The sequence below is a fragment of the Mesoplodon bidens genome, assembly GCF_964165515.1.
Source record: "Mesoplodon bidens genome assembly, chromosome: 3".
Classification (NCBI taxonomy): domain Eukaryota; kingdom Metazoa; phylum Chordata; class Mammalia; order Artiodactyla; family Ziphiidae; genus Mesoplodon; species Mesoplodon bidens.
The window spans coordinates 153058366-153078535 of NC_138178.1; the positions used below are offsets into that span (position 1 = coordinate 153058366).

A 20170-nucleotide genomic window follows, 5' to 3' on the forward strand; every position below is an offset into this window, starting at 1 on the left:
GGAGAAGACAGTCACCATCAGCACAGCCGGCCACAGGACAATCAATAGCAAGCCAATGTTGCTTAAGCCTTTTTCAGAATCCCCAGCCACCAACCCAAGGGGCTGTGTTTCCCAACAGGTCTCAGAAGTAGCATTTGGTGAATGCTATTTTCTCTCCTTCCTTCTATATTTAGAGGTCTTTTCCCACAAAAGCCTTTTTGATTTGTCTCTGTGTACCCCTCTGCATCCTATCTTTCAACTTCCCACCTCCTAGAGGGAGGAACCATAACATCTTGTGTAACACAGTCTCCAGCACACAAAGAGAATTTAGTGCATTTTTAAAAAGTCATCAAGACCATGTCTCAAACTTTCTAAATGAAAAATTCATGCTATGATATTTTCTAGAATATGGACAAATATTTTCTAGAATATGGCCAAATGAAACGAAAAAAGCTCTATTAATATCTTATCCTAGAAGCCTGAAGTTTTAGACATAGCCATTTTGTATATACTGATTTTTTAAAAATTGTATGTGTGTGCATGTGTGTACACGCATATAATGTTGCAATTAAACTACCAGCAAAAATCCTGGGAACAATATAAATGTCCAATACTAAAGGAAGAGTTACGTGCTGGTTATGTCCACAGGACAGAATATTATACAGCCACAGAAAATGTTTCAGGGCATTTTTACCCAGCACAGGAGAAGGCGTATAACATGCTGCTGTTGAAAATGGTTACCATTTATCACTAGGCACTGCTCTAAGCACTGGACACGTCTTATCTCTAGGTTGTAGGTACTATGGTTACCCCCACCTTACTTACAAGCAAACTGAGGGTAAGTAATTCGCTGAGGTTAAGTAAAGGTCTCACAGCTTGTCAGCCTGAGAGACAGGATTCAAACGGAGGGAGGGAGCTAGCTCCAGAGCTCCCAGGATAGAGACTGCATACATACAATTATGCTAATTATATATACAAGCACATAAATACCCAGAAGCAACGGAAACAAAGGCATCTCTCTTACAACGTGAGTTTTAATAACTCCAATTGGACAAAACATGACTTATTTACTTGCAAAGAGATTTGGAATTAGCGTGTAGGAAAATAATTACGCGTGTATTATGGCTGCTTTGTTTCAGTGGCTTTTGCTTTCTCAGAAATAATTAGGGATAATTGTATTAAGAACATACAAGTTAAAAGTTGTGGCAGCCACAGATAAATTAAGTCCACACTCCCCAACAAAAGCTGCATACATCAAGTTCACCCAACTTGATTTTGCTCAAGGATGTTAAGCTTTTGTGGTGCTCGTGTGTGCACTCTGTGCTGTCATTTTGTTTTTTGTTTTTACAAAAACCATTATCATTAAAATTCCTATTAGAAAAATCACTTATTTATTGTGAATATAGTCCATGGCCTCTTTTTCCCCTTGAAACATTTATTTTTACAATGGAGTTTTTTATAGTATGAGGTCTCCTAGGGACACAGGTAAGCTATTACAGCAGAATGTTGTACATCACACTATGTGGATAAACATTGATCTTGGATTATGTGTAACTTAAGGTTTTTTTTATACTTTTCTACACTTTCCAATCTTATTTTATAAACGTTATGCTTTAAAAACATTTAAAAATCGAGACCTAGAGCTGTTAACAAGACATTAAACTACAGGGCAGAGAGGACTACTAGAGGTTATTTAGTGCAGTCCCCGCAATTTACAGATGAAGACACAGACTGTGAAATGCTCAGTGACTCAGTCAGTGACAAAGCCAGGCTCTCTGTCCCTTGGCCTAATGTGCTCTCTCTAGATGACTGTCACAACTTCATGCCTCCACCCATGGGCTTCAAGTGTGTAACACTAAGACCAGCTTAATAGGGCCTTTCAGAACGTGGCTCTTCTCTCCCTTTGCACAGTATAGATATTCCTGGTCACCACATCTGTAACTTTATCTCCTACGTGACACCAGTAGCAAGGTATCACTATGGAAGGGCTAGCAGTACATTAGACTCTTCTGGAGAGCTGAAAACCAAAACAGAAATGCACAATGCATGGGCCCCATCCTAGGTCAATTAAGTCAGAATCTCTGGGGTGGACCTCAGGCATCAGAATTTTTTAAAAGCTCTCCAGTGGACTCTAAAGCGCAGCCAGGGTTGAGAACCACTGCGCTAGAGAGAAGCAGAGAGTCAAGAATGGGAAACTGGGCTTCCCTGGTGGCGCAGTGGTTGAGAGTCCGCCTGCCAATGCAGGGGACACGGGTTCGTGCCCGGGTCCGGGAAGATCCCACATGCCGCGGAGCGGCTGGGCCCGTGAGCCATGGCCGCTGGGCCTGCGCGTCCGGAGCCTGTGCTCCGCAACGGGAGAGGCCACAACAGTGAGAGGCCCGCATATCGCAAAAAAAAAAAAAAAAAAAAAATGGGAAACTGATACCAAAACCCAATACTCTGGGTCAACTTTCTAGTAAATAGGGAAATAATAACAATAAAATATTTTGAGAAGCAAACGTTTTTCACAAAGTAAAGATTTTGGTCATTTTGCAGGAAGAGAAACTTCACTTCAAGCTTCTCAGAGCAGCAGCCAGCCCTGAAGCCCCGACCTCCGCACTCTCCTCTCCTCGGGTCACTGCATCTGAGGCCTCCGCCCTGCCCACGCCATGGAAGCCACCCTTGTCAGAGTTGCCAGGCCTCCCACGTTGCCCTTCGAAGGCCTCTTCCTCTGTCCTCACCTTCTCCGAGGTCTCTGCAGCACCTAAACTGCCGGCGTCTCCTCCCACTGGAGACCCTCTGCTCGGCACTCTCCTCCTGTTCTCCTCCAACCGCCCCCCACGTCCACCCTTTCCTTCTCAGCCGCTTCTACCGGCGCCACTCTGAGCGCCTTTAACGCTGCCTTACGTGCTACTGCTCCCCAGGGCTCCTCTGCTGGCCCTCCTCCCTCTGCACCTCCCTTCAGGGCAATGTCACCCATCCCACTGTGTCACTGACACCTGTATGCTACACACTCACGTCTCTTTCCTGAGACAAGCCCCAGAGCTAAAATACACAAAGAAAACTCATCTCCAAAGCCATGCTTCCTCCTCCATTTCTGATTATGGTGAAACAGCGTTATCACACAAACACCTCGACCTCCAGACTACAGACCTGGACATGGCTCATCCCTGACATCTATCAGTTACCAGGCCCCGACATTCAACCTGTGAAGAGTTTCCTGAATCACTTCCCATCTCTCTCCCTGTGGTCTCTGCCTCCCGTTCACCATCCTTTGTCATGATTATTGCCTCTAGTCTCCTCCTCCTTCCAATCCACCACACTCCTGCTAGAGCAGTCCTTCTAAACTAGAAATCTAAGCACATCTTATCCCTTAATAAGTTTCAATGCCTCCCCAGCGTCTACAGAACAAAATTAAATCTACTGTACCACGTAAGGCCTCTCCATAATCTGGCCCCACGGACCTCTCCAACCCCATCCTTCTCCCTCTCAGGCATCATCCACCACAGCCACATCCACCACTCCTTAACGTGGACGCGGACAGTTTCACTCACTCGTTCACATCATACTCACGGCTAATCCTCCAGCATGCACGTCATACAGATTATCTCACTTAATCCTCACAACAACCTTATGATGGAGAGAAGTACTATTTATCTTCCCCAATTTAAAGATGAGCCCACTGAAGCACAGAAAGGTCAAGGAATTTGTTCAAAGTCACACTCTAGTGGAACCAGGATTCGAACCCAGATAAACTAGTCTGGTTCCCAAGCCTGTGTTTATAACCATTACGCTCTACCCATCATCCACTTCGTGCCAGGCACTGAGCCTTCCAGGAGCCAGCAATCAAACAGCAAAGAGACAGGAGGAAGGAAGCACTCACAATTCAATGCGAAGAGGGTTACCACACAGGCTTGTAAAGGTGCCGAGAAAGCCGCCCACACCAGACGCACCTAACCCAGGAGCAGGCAGAGGTAGGTCATGGTGGTCAGAGGGGAACTCCCCAGCTGAAGCCTAAGGAAGCTGGAGTTAGGCAGAGGAAAAGGATGTTTCAAGCCGGGGAAACAGTGCGGGTAAAGGAGAGGAAGCCAGAAAGAGAAGGGAGGGTTCAGTCATGGCAAACAGCTTAGTGCTGCCGCAACACAAGCGCACAAAGGGCTCACTGACCTGCTGCTGGCGGGCGCCGATGCCCTCGGGGTAGAGGTGCCCGTGCGAGTGGAGGTAGCCGACGGCCATCCGCGCGCTCTTCACGGTGATCACAGAGCCATAGGCCAGGTCTGCGGGCAGACGGCGACGGTGTGAGCTGGCGCAGCGCTAGACCTGCCCCTGACTGCAGGGGCCGCCGAAGCCACAGGCCTCCCCAACCCCTAACAGACTCCACTGGGCCCCGGACTTCCGAAAGCAAGATGCGCGGCTGCCTTCTCACCCCAGTGGAGTCAACTCAAGAGGAGTTCACCAAATAGTCTCTCCTGTCCCCTCCCCTCCCTCCTAAGGACTTCAGAAGAAGCTGGGTATTAACAACGCTATTATCAAGGCAAAAGACTAGGAACAACTTGTCCTTCAGTCAAGGTCTATCATATACATTCCATGGGATAAAGAAGGAAGAAGCATCTTATATCTTCATCTGGAATGTTCTCCAAGATACAGTGTTACTGTAGACTGCTAAGAGAGACTTTTCACTATATATCCTTTTGTGCCTCTTGAATCTAGTACCACATGTGGTAACTGTTCAATGGTGTTCTGGGTTTTTACTCTGAATTAAAAAAAACAAAAACAAAAACCCAGAGTAAACAGCTTACCCAAGAGCATCCATCCCCTCCCCACACAGGCCCCAGCTTATGGAGGAGTCTCTTTGCCTTCTTACTGTCCCTCTTCTCCACGCCCTGCAATCTGGCTGCCCGCCATTCCCCACTCCACCGAAACGGGTCTCACTGCACCAGCGCTGGCTGCTCCCGTCTCCCTTTGTTCGTTCATTTGGTCGCTAGACCGTATCGATTACACGGTGGATCCAAAGGTGGAGGAGACCTGGCTACAGACCTAGTGGAGCCCAGTCTTGGGGACGATGGCGTCACACACTGAGCAGCACAGGATGATCAGCAAACGTTCCATCAAAGGTGCGACAGGGGCTTCCCTGGTGGCGCAGTGGTTGAGAGTCCGCCTGCCAATGCAGGGGACACGGGTTCGTGCCCCGGTCCGGGAGGATCCCACATGCTGCTGAGCGGCTGGGCCCGTGAGCCATGGCCGCTGAGCCTGTGCGTCCGGAGCCTGTGCTCCGCAACGGGAGAGGCCACAACAGTGAGGGGCCCGCGTACCGCAAAAAAAAAAAAAAGGTGCGACAGTGTGTGACATGGTAGGAGCCAGAGTAGGGTAGAACAAATTCTTGCCCAAACAGTAAAAAGAGGAGGGCTTAATGGAAGAGAATATAGCTGAGCCAGGCCTTTTAAATAACGAGTAGAAATTTGCTAACCCCACCACTCCATCCTTCTAAGTCCTCGTGCTGGTCAACACACGCAGCCCCGCACGCTGCTGACCGCAGCTGCTTCTCGGTTATGCTCTGTCCCCCATCTCAACCCCACACGCCCTCACGGACTGCTCCTGAGCAGCCCCTCCCTCCTGCAACCCCAGTGGCCTGACCGCACCCTGTCGTCTTCCTCTTTCTACAGTTTCCTTACAGACCACAGCCACCGCACAGCATCGACCACCCCTTACTTGGCTAGTCCTCCTTTGGAAGCCTCAGCCCCGAGCCCACTGGCCCCACTGCATGGATTTCCTCAAGCATCTCAAAGCTGATTTCTCCAGTGTGGAACCCAGTGTCTGCCTTTCCGAACCAATTTTGCCTGCTTTCCTATTTTTCATTCTTTCCATACTCCAGGCGGGCCCACTGTGTTCGAGGCCCTGGAGAGACTAGAAGACATTGTCCTTGCCTCCAGGAAGCCATGACCTGGGCCCGACCTACCTTGTCAACCTTATCTTCCAGTATTTTTCTGCATATAACCTATGCCTTAAATCTTGCCCTGTTCTTGGCTTTGATCATGCTCTCCCTTCTGCCTGATATGCCCTCTCCCCCGTCTCCCTCTGCTGAAATCTACCCATTTTTCCAGGGCCTGACTCCGAGGCAACTCACTCACTCTGATCACCCCCCAACCCCCTAACAGAAGTGATCTCCTACACCTTTGATCCCCACAGCTCTGCGTTCCCTCTTTCTATACTTCACACATATGGTCATGTCATGCAGAGGTCCTCTACTGCAGACTCTACTCCAGACTCTCTACTCTGGAGGGCATCCACTCACAGCCTCCGACGTGGCTAACACTTGCTCAGTTACCCGGTGTGAATAGTGAATGGATGCGGGTAGCAGGATACTCTGGTGGGAACTGACCTCTAGCCCTGAAGGGCCTTGTTCCTTCACCAGATTCTCTCTGTTGGTCTTTGCACAGCCACGACGGACAAAGAGCTCGTTGCTCAGGACGTCTTCCTCTGCACTTCCTGTGTTCCTATTCACTCTCTTGAGTGCTCGGACCAGATTTAACTGGATCTCTCTCCCACTTTGCCCATCTCAGATAACTCAGGCTGTCATATCGTCTTCTCCAATTCAACTCCCAGGAAGCCCTTCTGTCCTTCCACCTTTGTAAAGGACAAGAGACACTCACGTTCAGGGATGGAAGCATTGTGAAGGTTGTTTCCTGAAAGCCGGGCCTGGAAGGCGGAACTGAAGAAGCCATCACCAGGACCACTGTCGGGAAAGACAGAGGGAAGACAGCCAAATTAATGGAGTGAAACTGTGATTTCCCAGGAGCCCTAGGAAGAGCTCTGCACAGCTGGTTTAAAAGAAGTACAAGGGAGTGGCAGTGTGGTATTGTGGACAGACATGGGGGATAGAGTCAGAGAAACTGGGGTCCAAATTACAACTCAGCCACTTACTAGCTAGGTGAACTTTGGAAGATACCTGGCCTTGTTTAGCCTCAATTCTTCATTCATAAATTAGGGATTTAAAAAAAAATCAAAGGAATTATTATGGGACTTCCCTGGTGGTCCAGTGGTTAAGACTCTGTGCTTACAATGCAAGGGACGCGGGTTGGACGCGGGTTAGATCCCTGGTCGGGGAACTGAGATCCTGTAGGCCGTGTGGCACGGCCAAAAATTTAAAAAAAAAAAAAGAATTATTTGACTAAATGAGATAACGTATATAAAATGCTGAACACAGTTCCTGACACATAGTCACTACCTGTTAAATGGGAGCTGTTGCTGGTGTTATTGTTATTAGTATCCTCACTCCAACTGCACATGCTTATGGTGGCCCGTCCCTGTCAAGCACAAGGAACTGTGTTTAGGGACAAGGGGCAGTTTGGCTATTAGAACATTCTCTTCTTCCTTCAGGCCAGGGTACCCAAAAGATAGAGCATAGGAGGAAACCAACAGGAAAAAAACCCTGGGTCCCCTCCGAGCATCCCAACCAGACCCAGGAAATCACACGGCCCCTCCATAGGCTTAGAGGCAAGAGGAAGACTGGAAGCGAGACACTGAAAAGGCTCTGGCTGTACCTTTTATTCAGCACCATGAAGTGAACAGCGTAGGTGGCCGTGTAGAGAGCCAGCGGCAGCACTATGAGGCACAGGATGCGAGCGGTCAGATGTTTTCCCACCGTCACCTGCAAACCAAGCCAGTGCAGGGTGCTGGGCATATGAGGCATTATTATGCCTTATGCCTGACATGTGTGTTATCTGTACGTTTTTATGTGTAAGTCATAATCAGAAACAATTGAAAAACTAATGGCTATCAAGAAAGAAAGATATGGGGAAACCCTAAGCCTTCCCATAACACCCCCCACCAACCAAGCACTGCAGGGGGCTGAACCTGTGCCAGCCCTCCACTGCCTGTCCAGACCCTCACCGAGGACCCCAGGCTGTCCCCACGTCACTGCCAAGGTGTGGCCTGCATCTTCAGCATCGTCACTCATCACTCCCTCTCCATCCTAGTCACACTGACGCCCTGCACTTTCCCCATGCTTCTTGCACTGTACCAGCCCCACCCATCACATGGATAACTGCTCCTTATCCTAACTTTGGGCCTCAGCTCCCTCCTAGAAGCCTTCCTGGATTGCCCAAGACTGGGCTTGTGCTCTCCTCTGGGCTTTCACAGCCCTTGTAGGCTGGACCATGACTTATTTTTTCCTTCCTTTCTTTCTTTCTTATTTCTCTCTCTCCATTGTCTCTAGAGGGCAGGAATCTTGTCTTAATCATCTGCATATTCTGTCTCACACTTAGCAGATGGTCTGTCTATATGTTTTGAATGAATAAATGAACTTGTTGGGACTTTGGTTCAGAGGTGCATTACAGCAAAGTATCAATAGTTCAGGCCTGGAGTCAGCCTCGCCTGTTTGAATCCTAGATCTACCTCTTACTACTTGTATGACTTTGGGAACGTTATCACCTCTCTAGGTCTCAATTTCCTCATTTGTCAAGAGGGTAATAACTACCTGCCTCACGGGTTTGTTATGAGGAGGAAGTGAGATGGTGAAGGTAAAGCATTTTGCATACTGCCTGACACAGAGTCAGCTCTTAATAAAGAATATTGTAATAAACCATAAGGCCCTTACCAGCCTCCAGATCCAGAAACTCTGGGTCAGGAAAAGAAAATTTTAAGTTCAGAAAGTCAGTCTACCAATTTTACCTCAAGTCCCAGGCAGCCAGTGTCTGTCACACATTTGGCATGAGCCCAGATGGACAGAATCCCCTGGCTGGGTTGTTTGCAAAGCATTTAAAAACCAATGCAGGAATAAACGCCAAAAGAGAATCCCAAGGATATCAGTCCATCCTCTCTCTTTATACCTCTCCAGCCTGTCAGCCATGGCCCACTCCCTGCTGCCCTGCTCCCTACAGAGGGCAGCCAGATGCAGCCCACCTCGGGCCCAGAACACAGCTGTTCTGCCACCTGCAGCAGAAGCAGAGAAAGACCACTGGCTCTGCTAAGCGAGGAGCGGGGGAGCAAAGACATTTCTACAAGTTCTCACCATTGAAAGACTGAGGTCTCCAAACAGGTGCCAAAGGTCTGAAAGGGTGTTCCACCCCACTTGCAGGATGATAAAGAGGCCAACAAACTTGACCCCCAGAGCACCAGCTAGATTAACGCCAGTCAGGCTGAGCCAGAGCCACCAGGGGGCAGAGAAGGGCCTGAAAATCAACAAGGCACAGAGTTCAGTTTGGCAGCTGGAACCAAACTCAAAAGCAAGAGCAGCAATGGGGAAGGCAGAGGTCCTCTGACTCTGGGAGGCTGCACTGTGGCCTCTCTCTTGAGGGCTCCCAACCTCAGGGACCATGCATGGCTCCGAGGAGGATGTGGTCTGTGAAACCCCTGAAACTGCAGGAAGCACAGTGTGAGAGTCAGTAGGTGATTCTTCTGGGGAGAAGGGCCATCGCTTTCCTCGCTAAGTACAGGGCTTCAAGTAAGCAAGAGGCTTATTCTTCAGTGGTGACCCATCAAGTGGAAGGAAAAGGAAACTCCAGAGAAGCCTGATGGATTCAGGCAGCCCTGTCCTTTGTGCCACCTCTGGACCCTGTAAAAGCCAGCAGTTACTGAGTGCCTACTATGTGTCAGGCATTGTTGCAAGCACTTTACACGTATTAACTCATTTTTTTTACATCTTTTTCTTTTTTTTTTATTAGTTTCTGCTTTATAACAAAGTGAATCAGTCATACATATACATCTGTTCCCACATCCCTTCCCTCTTGCGTCTCCCTCCCTCCCACCCTCCCTATCCCACCCCTCCAGGCGGTCACAAACCACTGAGCTGATCTCCCTGTGCTATGCGGCTGCTTCCCACTAGCTATCTATTTTACGTTTGGTAGTGTATATATGTCCATGCCTCTCTCTCGCTTTGTCACAGCTTACCCTTCCCCCTCCCCATATCCTCAAGTCCCTTCTCTAGTAGGTCTGTGTCTTTATTCCCGTCTTACCCCTAGGTTCTTCAGGACCTTTTTTTTTCTTCTTATCCCTACAACCCCCTGGAGGCAGATCCTGACATCAGCCTCTTCTTCCACACGAGGACTCGAGGTACAGAGAGGTTGGGTGATACAGCCGGCCGGCAGGGGAGCACAGTGCTAAGCCCAGCAGTCGGCCCCCAAGCTTGCTGCACTGAGATCGCCTGGTGCTCTGAGCTGCTGTCTCCGCATCCCCTGGCTGACCCCCTGCCACAGCAAATGCTCCTGAACAGCCAAGACCTATGTGTTCCTGAACCTCTAGCTCCTGGCACAGTACCTGGCACATAGTATGTGTTCAAGAAATGGCAGGTGGAAGGGGATGTGGTGCACATGGAAGATAACCCAAATCCGGAGAGAGCTGGTGGTCGCTGCTTGGTTGTGGTGAAACCAAGGTGACTTCCGAAAAAGCCTTGGCAGAGCCAGCTCTTTTGGTCTGAATAAAATGAATGACCTACTCTACTCTCTCAGAGGCAGAAGGATGATCTGGAAGGGACTATTCTGGAAGAAGGCCAGGCCCTCCAGAACAGCTTTAGAATTGACTGGGGCCTGCAGGGATCCTCTCGACTGATGTAGACCCTTCAAGCCAACCTTTATATACCTTATTGCCATCACCAAGTCAGGACTGGCTGCAACCACTGAGGGCAGGGAGACAAACAGTTCCCAGGCAATATCTATTCTGGTGCCCCCCGCCCGAAGCACCACACCCACCCTGTCCCTGGCCATTACAGAAATTCTAGAGCTGCCACAGCTTCTGACACCCCCTCCCAAAGATGGTGTTTCTGACCTGTTGGCACAGGAGTTGTACTTGACCATGCTCAGCATGGCAGCCATGATGAAGAACATCAAGATGGGGTCAAGGAGGATGTACTGGGACAGAGTGAGGCATCCTGTGTCTGAAAAACATGAGCTCAGTGGTCAGAAAGTGGAATCCGAGATGGGCCCCCCTGAGAATCAAACACCCCAGTGGTAAGAAACAGTCCCCCTTGTGCTTAGTTGCATTTGTGCAGTCAAGATTAGATGGGCAACTGAGTCATCTGGAAGGTGGAAGGCCACAGCTTTGGGGTACACCAAAGCCCAATGATACGAAAGAATATCTCACACTGCTTCCAGGCCCTTGACCCACAAAGGGATCATGTCATTCATTCAGATACAGTGATCCTGAGATGAGGGCTCCTGCTAATGTCCACCATCAAAAAGGGAGTTCTGCTACCATGCTTATGCAGCCACAAACTACATACACCCAGGAAAGAATCTTACCATTTCATATGAAGTCTCTGTTGGGAGTTGATTCTCCATGCAGGTGCTGAAGTGATTTTTTTTTAAAACAAAATTTCATTACATCATGGCCTGGCCTGAGTCCTCCAATGTCTTCCCATCTCATTCAGACTAACAAGCTCCTTCAGACAGCCTCAAGACGGCCACCAAAGCCTTCATGGTCTCCCCACCTAGCCAGCCTCCTCTCCCAACACCCTCTGCCTCACTCACTCTACTCTGGCCTCACTGGTCTTCTTGCTGTTCCCTGAATCCACCAAGTGCTGCCTTGCACCAGGACCACTGCACATGCTATTTCCTCTGCCTGAACACTCTTCCCTCAGATCTCTGCATGGCTTAATCTTTGGCTTCGCTCAGGTCTCTGCTCAAGGCCACATCCTCAGGGGGCTCTTCACAGACCACCCTGCCTAAAACAGAGTCACTCCCCATTACTCTATCCCTTACCCTACCCTATTTTCTACATTGTACTTATTGCTTAAGGTGCTACATTACAGACTTAATTTACTTGCTTATTTATCATCTGCCCCACTAATGAGCAAGCTCCATGAGAGCAGTGTCTCATCAGCGTATCCTCTGAGGCCAAGAAAGTGGCTTAGCACAGAGTAGATGCTTGAAAATAGTTGTGGAATGAAAAATGAATAAACGAATAACTGAAGAGGGAAGTTAAAGACCCAAGGAAAAAGCCACCAGTCCTCTAGAAAGAGACCCTGTAGTCTTGCAACATTATCTGTCAAAGCAAAGCCAGAGGGACTTCCCTGGTGGTGCAGTGGTTAAGAATCCACCTGACAATGCAGGGGACACAGGTTTGATCCCTGGTCCGGGAAGATACCACATGCCGCAGAGCAGCTCAGCCTGTGCACCACAACTACTGAAGCCTGCGCACCCTAGAGCCTGCGAGCCATAACTACTGAGCCCACACACCGCAATTACTGAAGCCCACACACTCTAAGGCCTGTGTGCCACAACTACTGAAGCCCGCGTGCCTAGAGCCCATGCTCTGCAACAAGAGAAGCCACCGCGATGAGAAGCGCGCACACTACAACGAAGAGTTAGTCCCTGCTCACTGCAACTAGAGAAAGCCCGCGCGCAGCAACGAAGACCCAACGAAGACAAAGAAAAAAAAACCAAAGCCAGAATCGCCCCTAAATTCACCACCTAAACTGGTCTGTACTTCTTCAAATGTTAAGCTCTACGAGGTCAGGAATTCACTTTCATGTGAGCAAGGCTAGAAACAGGATCAATTTCTACGGATCAACTCCCAATTAGCCATGTGAGAATTATCCACAGAAATAAAGTTCCCATTTTGTTATCCTTGCCACCCAGCTACTTCTGTGGCATCTACCTTTGCATTCAGTTGAAATTAGTTTAAGGAATGCAAACTAATCTTGACAGTAACCTAAGAGAAGCAGAATTAGAACTGTAAGCCTCCTTCAAACACACACACACGCACACACACACACACACACGCACACACAAGCACACATAAACTTGTTATCCATTCCAAACTCAAATGTGGATAACTTGCAGATAATCTATTCCTTGGGATTACCCATACCAACTCACCACTCCAATAATATAAAGGCTTGCTACATATAAGTATTTATATATGTAAGTATTACTAGTGAATAAAAGGAGACTTGTAATACATTTACCCAATCCTCAAGTTACTTAAGAACTGGGCCCGTAGACAGGATCTTTAAGCATATTGATTTCCAGCTACATTCATAGTGTGGCAGTCAATATCCCAAGAAACGTGGTCTAGGACAACTTACCAAAGGTGAGGAGGGCAGCCGTGAGCAGCGCTGCCGGGAGGGACTGGGACAGCTCCAGAACAGTGAGGTAGGCAAAGGGGATCAGCAAAGCGCCGAGGAACGCACAGAACTATGGAAGGACGGGAGAAGCAGTCAAGTAACTAACTCAGCAAAGCAGCAGGGACCTACTTGGCTCGGTACAAACTAATCTTTTAAGATGGAGGGCCCTGATGATGGCATGACTTGGTGACCTAAAATCACCTGCGATATGTTTAAATATGAAAGGGGTGGTGTAACAGTGAAGCATCAAATCAAGCAACATTTACGTTCCCATTAAGCACCAACTTGTGCACTGACAAGAAATCAGCAAAGTTCAGCCAGGGATGTGTGGGCAAGACGGCCCACGATTTCAAGTGGGAGACTCCGGGAATGGACCGTCCCATCATTGCTAGCTGTGACCTTGACAAAGCCACATCTCTGTATCTCAGCCTCTCCTTCTGTGTAATGTGAAACTTAAGAGTTCCTACCTCATAGGGTTTACTTTTTAGATTAAATGAGCTAAAGTTTATTACCACACAGAAAGCTCTTGATAAACACTAGCTTCTGTTATGAAACTGGGTGCAAGTTGAGAAATACCTCTCTGAAGGTGTTTTAATATTTTAGAGAACTCTAATGTTATTTCTGTTATTTTTCCCTTGGTCCTTTTATTCAATCACACCAGGAATCACTCTTTAATCTATAGGTTGTATTTTTTTTTTTTTTCGCTACGCGGGCCTCTCACTGTTGTGGCCTCTCCCGTTGTGGAGCACAGGCTCCGGACATGCAGACTCAGTGGCCATGGCTCACGGGCCCAGCCGCTCCGCGGCATGTGGGATCTTCCCGGACCAGGGCACGAACCCATGCCCCCTGCATCGGCAGGTGGACTCTCAACCACTGCACCACCAGGGAAGCCCTATAGGTTGTTTTTTGATTTTAGAAAAAAGACTGCTTGACACTTCAGCATCTGGAGGGTTGTTTTTCAGTTTTGTTTTGTTTTTAACCACCAGTGTTCTCTCCTTCCCCCTATCCTGTCCATCAAAAGTAATCAGACAAACCCAGGGGAATGGAAATTCTCACATTTGGGTTGTCACTTTTTGTTAGCAGAAAGCAATGTGCTCTAGTGTGAAAGGGAACAGGGCTGATATATTTGGCCTTCTCATTTCCATAGCAAGTTCACAGTGAGTCAGGCCTATATCCAATTATGTATGCTATGTGGTATTCAAACATCATTAGGAAGACACAGAATCACTTAAGAATATGAACTTGAGGGTAGTGGACACTTCTTGTTTAATATGGAATGGTATGACCACACAAACAAGCCAGTGATTAGCACAAGTAATCACATGGCATTTATCTAAACTGCTTTGATAAAGCAGTGTCCTTGAGGAAAGGGGCTTGTAAATGCAACCTGCTCTGAGAGCTCCACACTGGAGGATGGTTTCCACAGGTCTTATTAGCTCCAGGTACAAGGTCCCCAGACAGTTGGGTATTTAGGCCCTGCCATGCCCCATCAAGGCTGGTGCTGGGACTCAGAGCACAGAGGGACCAGGCAAACACACACTTCCCTTAAAAGACTGGAAAACCCCTTGTGTGCCTGACACCTTCATGGGGAAAGAAAGAAGAACTTGGTGACAGGGGTGTGGGGATGCTGAAATGTTAATAAAGGCCCTCAGAGGTAGGCAACACCCTAGCAATTGTGGCTGCAGGGGAAGGACGCGTAGCCTGCCAGTGTGCTGAGGCCAATGTTGGGACTACAGGAGATTCCCGGCTGCCTGAGTCCCGGGCTGCCCTCTGATCTGAAATCTGATGCCTCACGTTGGCAGGAGAACAGGTGACGGGGTGCGCTTCCTCCTGTCTGTGTCATCGCTGTATTATCTGTGGCCTCTCTCTCCCTTCCTGCCCACCCCAGCTCTGAATCTCTACTACAGGGTACAGGTCCAATCCTCCTCCCCCACCGAAGTCCCTTTATCTACACCTGCCACCGCTCCAGGGCTTCCAACTGTAACATTTCTGACTGAGTGTGGCCCCAGGGCTGAGTCGGGCAATAGCAAGTCAGGAAGCCTTACTCCTCTCATTCCCAAGTAGCTGTGATGCTCATATTTGTCCCCAGGCTTCTGGAACAAAAAGGTGCCATCATAGCCACTCAGGTAGCCAGCAAGACCTATCAGCATCTGAGGAGAGAAGGGAACAAATAAACAGATGAGAGATCTCAGAGGGAAGATTCCTCCGCCCCCTGAACTTCCCTCCAGCTGCACCCAGACCTTGGCTTCCCTTGACAACTGTCCATAGAAGGAGCTACCATTGTGACATTTTCTCCGGCAGCTGTTGCAGAGCAAAGAATCTTTTGTCTACAGAGCTCATTGCTTGAAACAAATCCTCTCTTGTGTTAAGGCCAAGTTCTTGGGAACAGTGCAGAGTGAGTATTTAGGAAGAAAAAAATCCCACAATTCAAAGGGCAGGGCCAGTGAGGGGCTCTCTCATTCAGCCTCCTTTCATTTGTTACGAAGTAAAACACGACAGCTCATGGGGGAGGCCATGGGCAGGGGCTGATTCCTGGGAGACTGGGCCACTGAAAAGAAAATGAGGTTCCAAGTCAGAATGGGGAGGGAGGAAAGTGGCCAAGTTGCTACACACCAGGAATAGAGAGAAGGGAAGAAAATGGGAAAGCAGAATGCAAACACAGATGCATTTCCCCAGAGGGGAGGAGAGAAGTCCCAGTGGAAACAATGCCAAAAGGCCAGGGACTGGTTTCTCCTACCGCCAGTATTCCAAAGGGAGGCCAACCTGGCACATCCCAAAACAGAACAAATCAACTGTAAACTAAGACTGGGAGCTGTAAATCCTTCAAAATGTTCGAGAGGATCAGCCTCTTCATTTCCGTCTTTCCTTGACCATCAACAGTGTAAAATTTTCTTTTCCACACACGTAATCAGAAGCAGCTAAAACATAAAAACTGTCAGCAAATATCAAGCATCTGTAACAGCCCCAGGCTGCCTCGGCCTGACCCCTGTGCTCGGGTTCGGCTGTGTGGAGGGGCAGAATACACTGGCTGTGTGGAGGGAAAGCCGTTCCCAGCGATGCTGCTTGTGGGGGCTTGGATTTGGACCACTAACCAGCTCACGTTTTTCTCTAAGTAGTTCTAAACACCGTCACTCTCTGTAGTTCTGTGTCAAGGTAAAGAAGCCAAAGTTCAGCAGTAAATTATTATGAAGCTGTATTTAAAAAAAAAAAAAAAGGAATCCCAGGGTCCAGAAGTTAATTTAATATTAATTAATTTAATGTAAAATAATATAAGGTATTGAGAAGACAGAGCCATCCGAATACCCAGGTGAACTTAAACTGACAAATGACAATCAAATGAATGTCCCTTCCCCCCTGGGATCTCAGAGGACAGACCCGCCTGGTGCTGGCATAAATTCCCAGACTTCTTGGCTGGCCTGGTAGAGTGAAGAAATGCACAGATGGTTTGGATCTCAGAGCCCCCCATACTAGCTCTCTGATCATAGACAATACTTAATAATCTCTTAACTACAGGTAATAAAACCTTCCTTGCAGATGGTTGTGAGGCTTAAAGGTAGTGTTGTAGGTAAAACACTTTTTAGCACTCTGACAAGCGTTTAACAAGCACTCAAAATTCAGTTCCCTCTCAGTTTCCATAAGGTTAAAAGTAGCTCTGAGCTAATTTCCTAACTAAAGAACTCATTCAAATCAATAATAAGAGCAACTTACTAGAAAAATGTTTTCATAGAAAACAAAACACAGATGGCTAGTAAACATATGGAAAAATGTTCAACGTAATTCAGAAAGACATGAAAATGAAAACAGTGATATAGCATTTTTTACTCTCAAATTCGCAAAATTTTGGAAGTATGATCATACCAGGGCTGGCAACGATGTGAGGGAAGCAAGCACCCTCATACACTGTTGGTGGGAGTATATATTATCACAGCATTTTTGCAGGAAAACTTAACAATGTCTAACACAAATCTAAATGTGCATATTATGTGACTCTTTAGTTCAGCCGCTGAGGCTCTTTTGGCTACACCTGCAAAACTATGAAAAGATAAATGTAAAAGGATGTTCATTGCACTACCTTTTGTAATGGCTAAAGACTGGAAATAACATAAATGCCCACCAGTTGAAGAGAGGCAAAATAATTTATGGCACAACTGTATAACGGAATAATCTACAGCCATGAAAAAGAATGGGGTACATTTTATGTACTGACATGGAAAGAAGTTAAGATATATTATGTTTAAAATACAAGTTGCTCAACAATTTTAGCCTGATTCCATTTGCATATATAATGTGCTGTTCACGTGTGCTAATATATGTGTGTGTAGAAATGCATACACACTTATATTTGTATAAAGTTTCTGAGAGGATATATAAGAAACTGTTAATAAAGGTGACCCTGGCTGCCTCTGAGGAATAAAAATGTGAGGGAAGGTAACTTTTGACCTTTTATTTCCTTCTGTACTGATCAAATTTTTTGCTATGTGCAGGTATTTTTATTTCTTTTAAAAGTACCTATTTCCTTGGAGCCCCTGGCGCCCAGGGCTGGGACCACTGTGAAAGGGCAGGTATCGGGGTCAGGACTGTAGGAGAAAATGTTCTGTTCACCACTTCATGGGGCTTTTTGATTCTTGGACTGACTTGGCCTCAGAACCTATGAAAGCTACCTTGCTTATCACTCTCTTTCATCCAGGTAGAGCACAGGACCATCAGGAGATAAATTAGAGGGGCAGATGGATCACACTCTCTAGGGGCAGCCTTAGAAAGAAGCCTCACATTTCTCCCTTCACACAGGGGCCACATGTGAGGAAGGGAAGGCTTCAGCAAAAACAAATCAGCAAGTGTTTTCCACACGCCTTCACTGTGCTGAGCAATAGCAGACTCCAAAAACAGACAGGCAGGCCCCAACTGAAAGACTGGGCTAGGTTTCCTATGAAAATCTCTTCTACTGGTGGGCTGGTTCCCAGGCTAGCCCAGTGCAAATATTCAGCACGTTCTGTGGCTTAATTCTACGGCGGTAACAGATGTACTTGCCCGAATACTGGGGCGAGGCCAGTTCATCAGGCAGTGGTATAATGGTTAACAGAGCAGACTCTAAGCCAGTCTGAACCTTACTAGCTGCCACTTACTAGCTTTAATCCCTCTGGCAAACTACTTGTCGTCTCTGAGTCCCAGTTTCCCCTTCCGTAAAATGAGGAGCCAACAGTACCTACTTCATAAGGTTGTTCTGAGCATTATATAAGTTAATGCATCTAAAGTGACTAAAAGAGACTGTTCAATTGCTCCAATCTTATTGTTGTTATCTTATAAAGGAGACAGAAAGAGGCATTACATTTTTTGCTCCTTCTCTGGGCTCGGAGCTAATTTTGAAATAGGCCACCTAGGGACTCCCCTGGTGGTCCAGTGGTTAAGACTCAACGCTCTCAATGCAGGGGGCCCGGATTCGATCCCTGGTCATGGAACTAGATCCTGAATGCTGCAACTAAGAGCCCGCATGCCGCAACTACAGATAACACGTGCCACAACTGAGACCTGGTGCAGCCAAATAAATAAATTAAATATTAAAGAAAGAAAGAAAGAAATAGGCCACCTCTCCCACCTTCCTCTCCACCTCTCCCACCTGCAGGGCCTTGCCCCTGGCCCCTACCCCATGCTCTGGTGCTTTCCCCCTAAGCCCACCTGTCACAGATCACCCCTGCCACCCCTCACCCCCTGCCTTCATCCCCAAGTACTCCATGCTCCAGAAACACTCCCCATCTTCATACTAGGCAAATTCCTGTCCCGTTAGTACCAGAGAGCTCAGTCTCCAGTTAGGAAGAAAGGACTGAGCGAAATGCCAGGGCTAATCCATTAGCCTTCTTGGGGGTGCTTGTTTTTAAGAGAGTAAAATGAATTCTGATTGGTGGAGTTTCTAATTGTACATCATGTGAAAGGAACAAGCCAAACAACGTGCACACTGGGAACGGGGAGTGGAAAGGAGTTTCAGGCCCTTGTGGACAGTCAGCTCCCCTAAGCTATTTCTGCTTTATGCAACAGATTCCTTCTCTCCATCTCTCTTTTTTTTTTTTTCAATTAAGATAAAATACATATACCATAAAATTCACCATTTTAAGGTGTACAATTCAGTGGCTTTTAGTTTATTCACAAGGTTGTGTGACCATCACCACTACCTAATTCCAGACTATTTCATCACCCCCAAAAGAAATTCCACACCCATTTAGAGTCACTCCCCAATCCTCCCTCCCCCCAGACCCTGGCAACTGCTAGTCTAGTTTCTGTCTCTGTGGATTTGCCAATTCTGGAAACATATAATATGTGGCCCTTTATGTCTGACTTCTTCCACTTAATATAATGTTTATGAGACTCATCCATGTTACAACATGTGTCAATATTTCACTCCTTTTTATGGCTCAATAATATTCCATTGTATAGATAATACCACATTTTGTTTATCCATCTATCAGTTGATGGAATCTCCCTCCATTTCTGAGCCCAGAGGACTCCTAAAAACACCAAAGGTTTCCCATGAAAGCAACTGTTCTGGAATGTCAGGGAATTCTTTCTACAAGCCCAAGAATTAAATCCAAATCTAAGACTTGGCTCCAACTCTTAGGAGAGCACTGTCATTCACCACACTGCTCACCTTTCCCAGAGGTGGGTGCACATCAAAGAAAAAGGTGCGGTTGATATAGTAACTTCCCATTTTTCCAAAGTGAGTTTCATCCCAACTAAAAAGAAAAAGAAAGAGAAATGAAATTCTTAAAATTATCATACAACCCAAACAGCCTTAATAAAGCATGGTTAAAATTACAGTTAAAACCAAAGGTTATAAGTTTCAAGCAGTTAATGAGAAAATCTGGATTTAAAAAAAAAAGGCTTTTGACACAAGTGATTTGAGGAAGCAAGACGTCAGGCTGGTCCTTAATCTTCATTTAGACAGATGAGAAAGGCTAGCAGATACTTACCAACCAGTTATCATAAATTTAAGTTAAATCTATACTTATTCTGTATCTTGAGTTTCTATTTATTTTAAAAAGGCGAAGAGTTTCCTATACTATAAAAAGTTTTGCAATAAGAGTTTTCTTCCAAGTCTGCTAACTTCTTTTTTTTAAAATAAATAAATTTATTTATTAATTATTTATTTTTGGCTGCATTGGG

General features: G+C 47.0%; 1 protein-coding gene across 2 annotated transcripts in view; it reads right to left on the reverse strand.

Moving 5' to 3' along the window:
- POMT2 (protein O-mannosyltransferase 2) overlaps positions 1-20170 on the reverse strand; it is a 48880-nt gene that overhangs the window by 20809 nt on the left and 7901 nt on the right. For both annotated transcript variants that reach the window (XM_081228374.1, XM_081228375.1), the window contains exons 2-9: positions 19656-19740; positions 15064-15168; positions 12980-13088; positions 10720-10828; positions 8969-9128; positions 7500-7606; positions 6609-6691; positions 4126-4235 (exon numbers count right to left, since the gene is read on the reverse strand). In XM_081228374.1, the coding sequence (XP_081084500.1) occupies positions 4126-4235; positions 6609-6691; positions 7500-7606; positions 8969-9128; positions 10720-10828; positions 12980-13088; positions 15064-15168; positions 19656-19740 (868 nt within the window). The remainder of the gene's footprint in view (positions 1-4125; positions 4236-6608; positions 6692-7499; positions 7607-8968; positions 9129-10719; positions 10829-12979; positions 13089-15063; positions 15169-19655; positions 19741-20170) is intronic.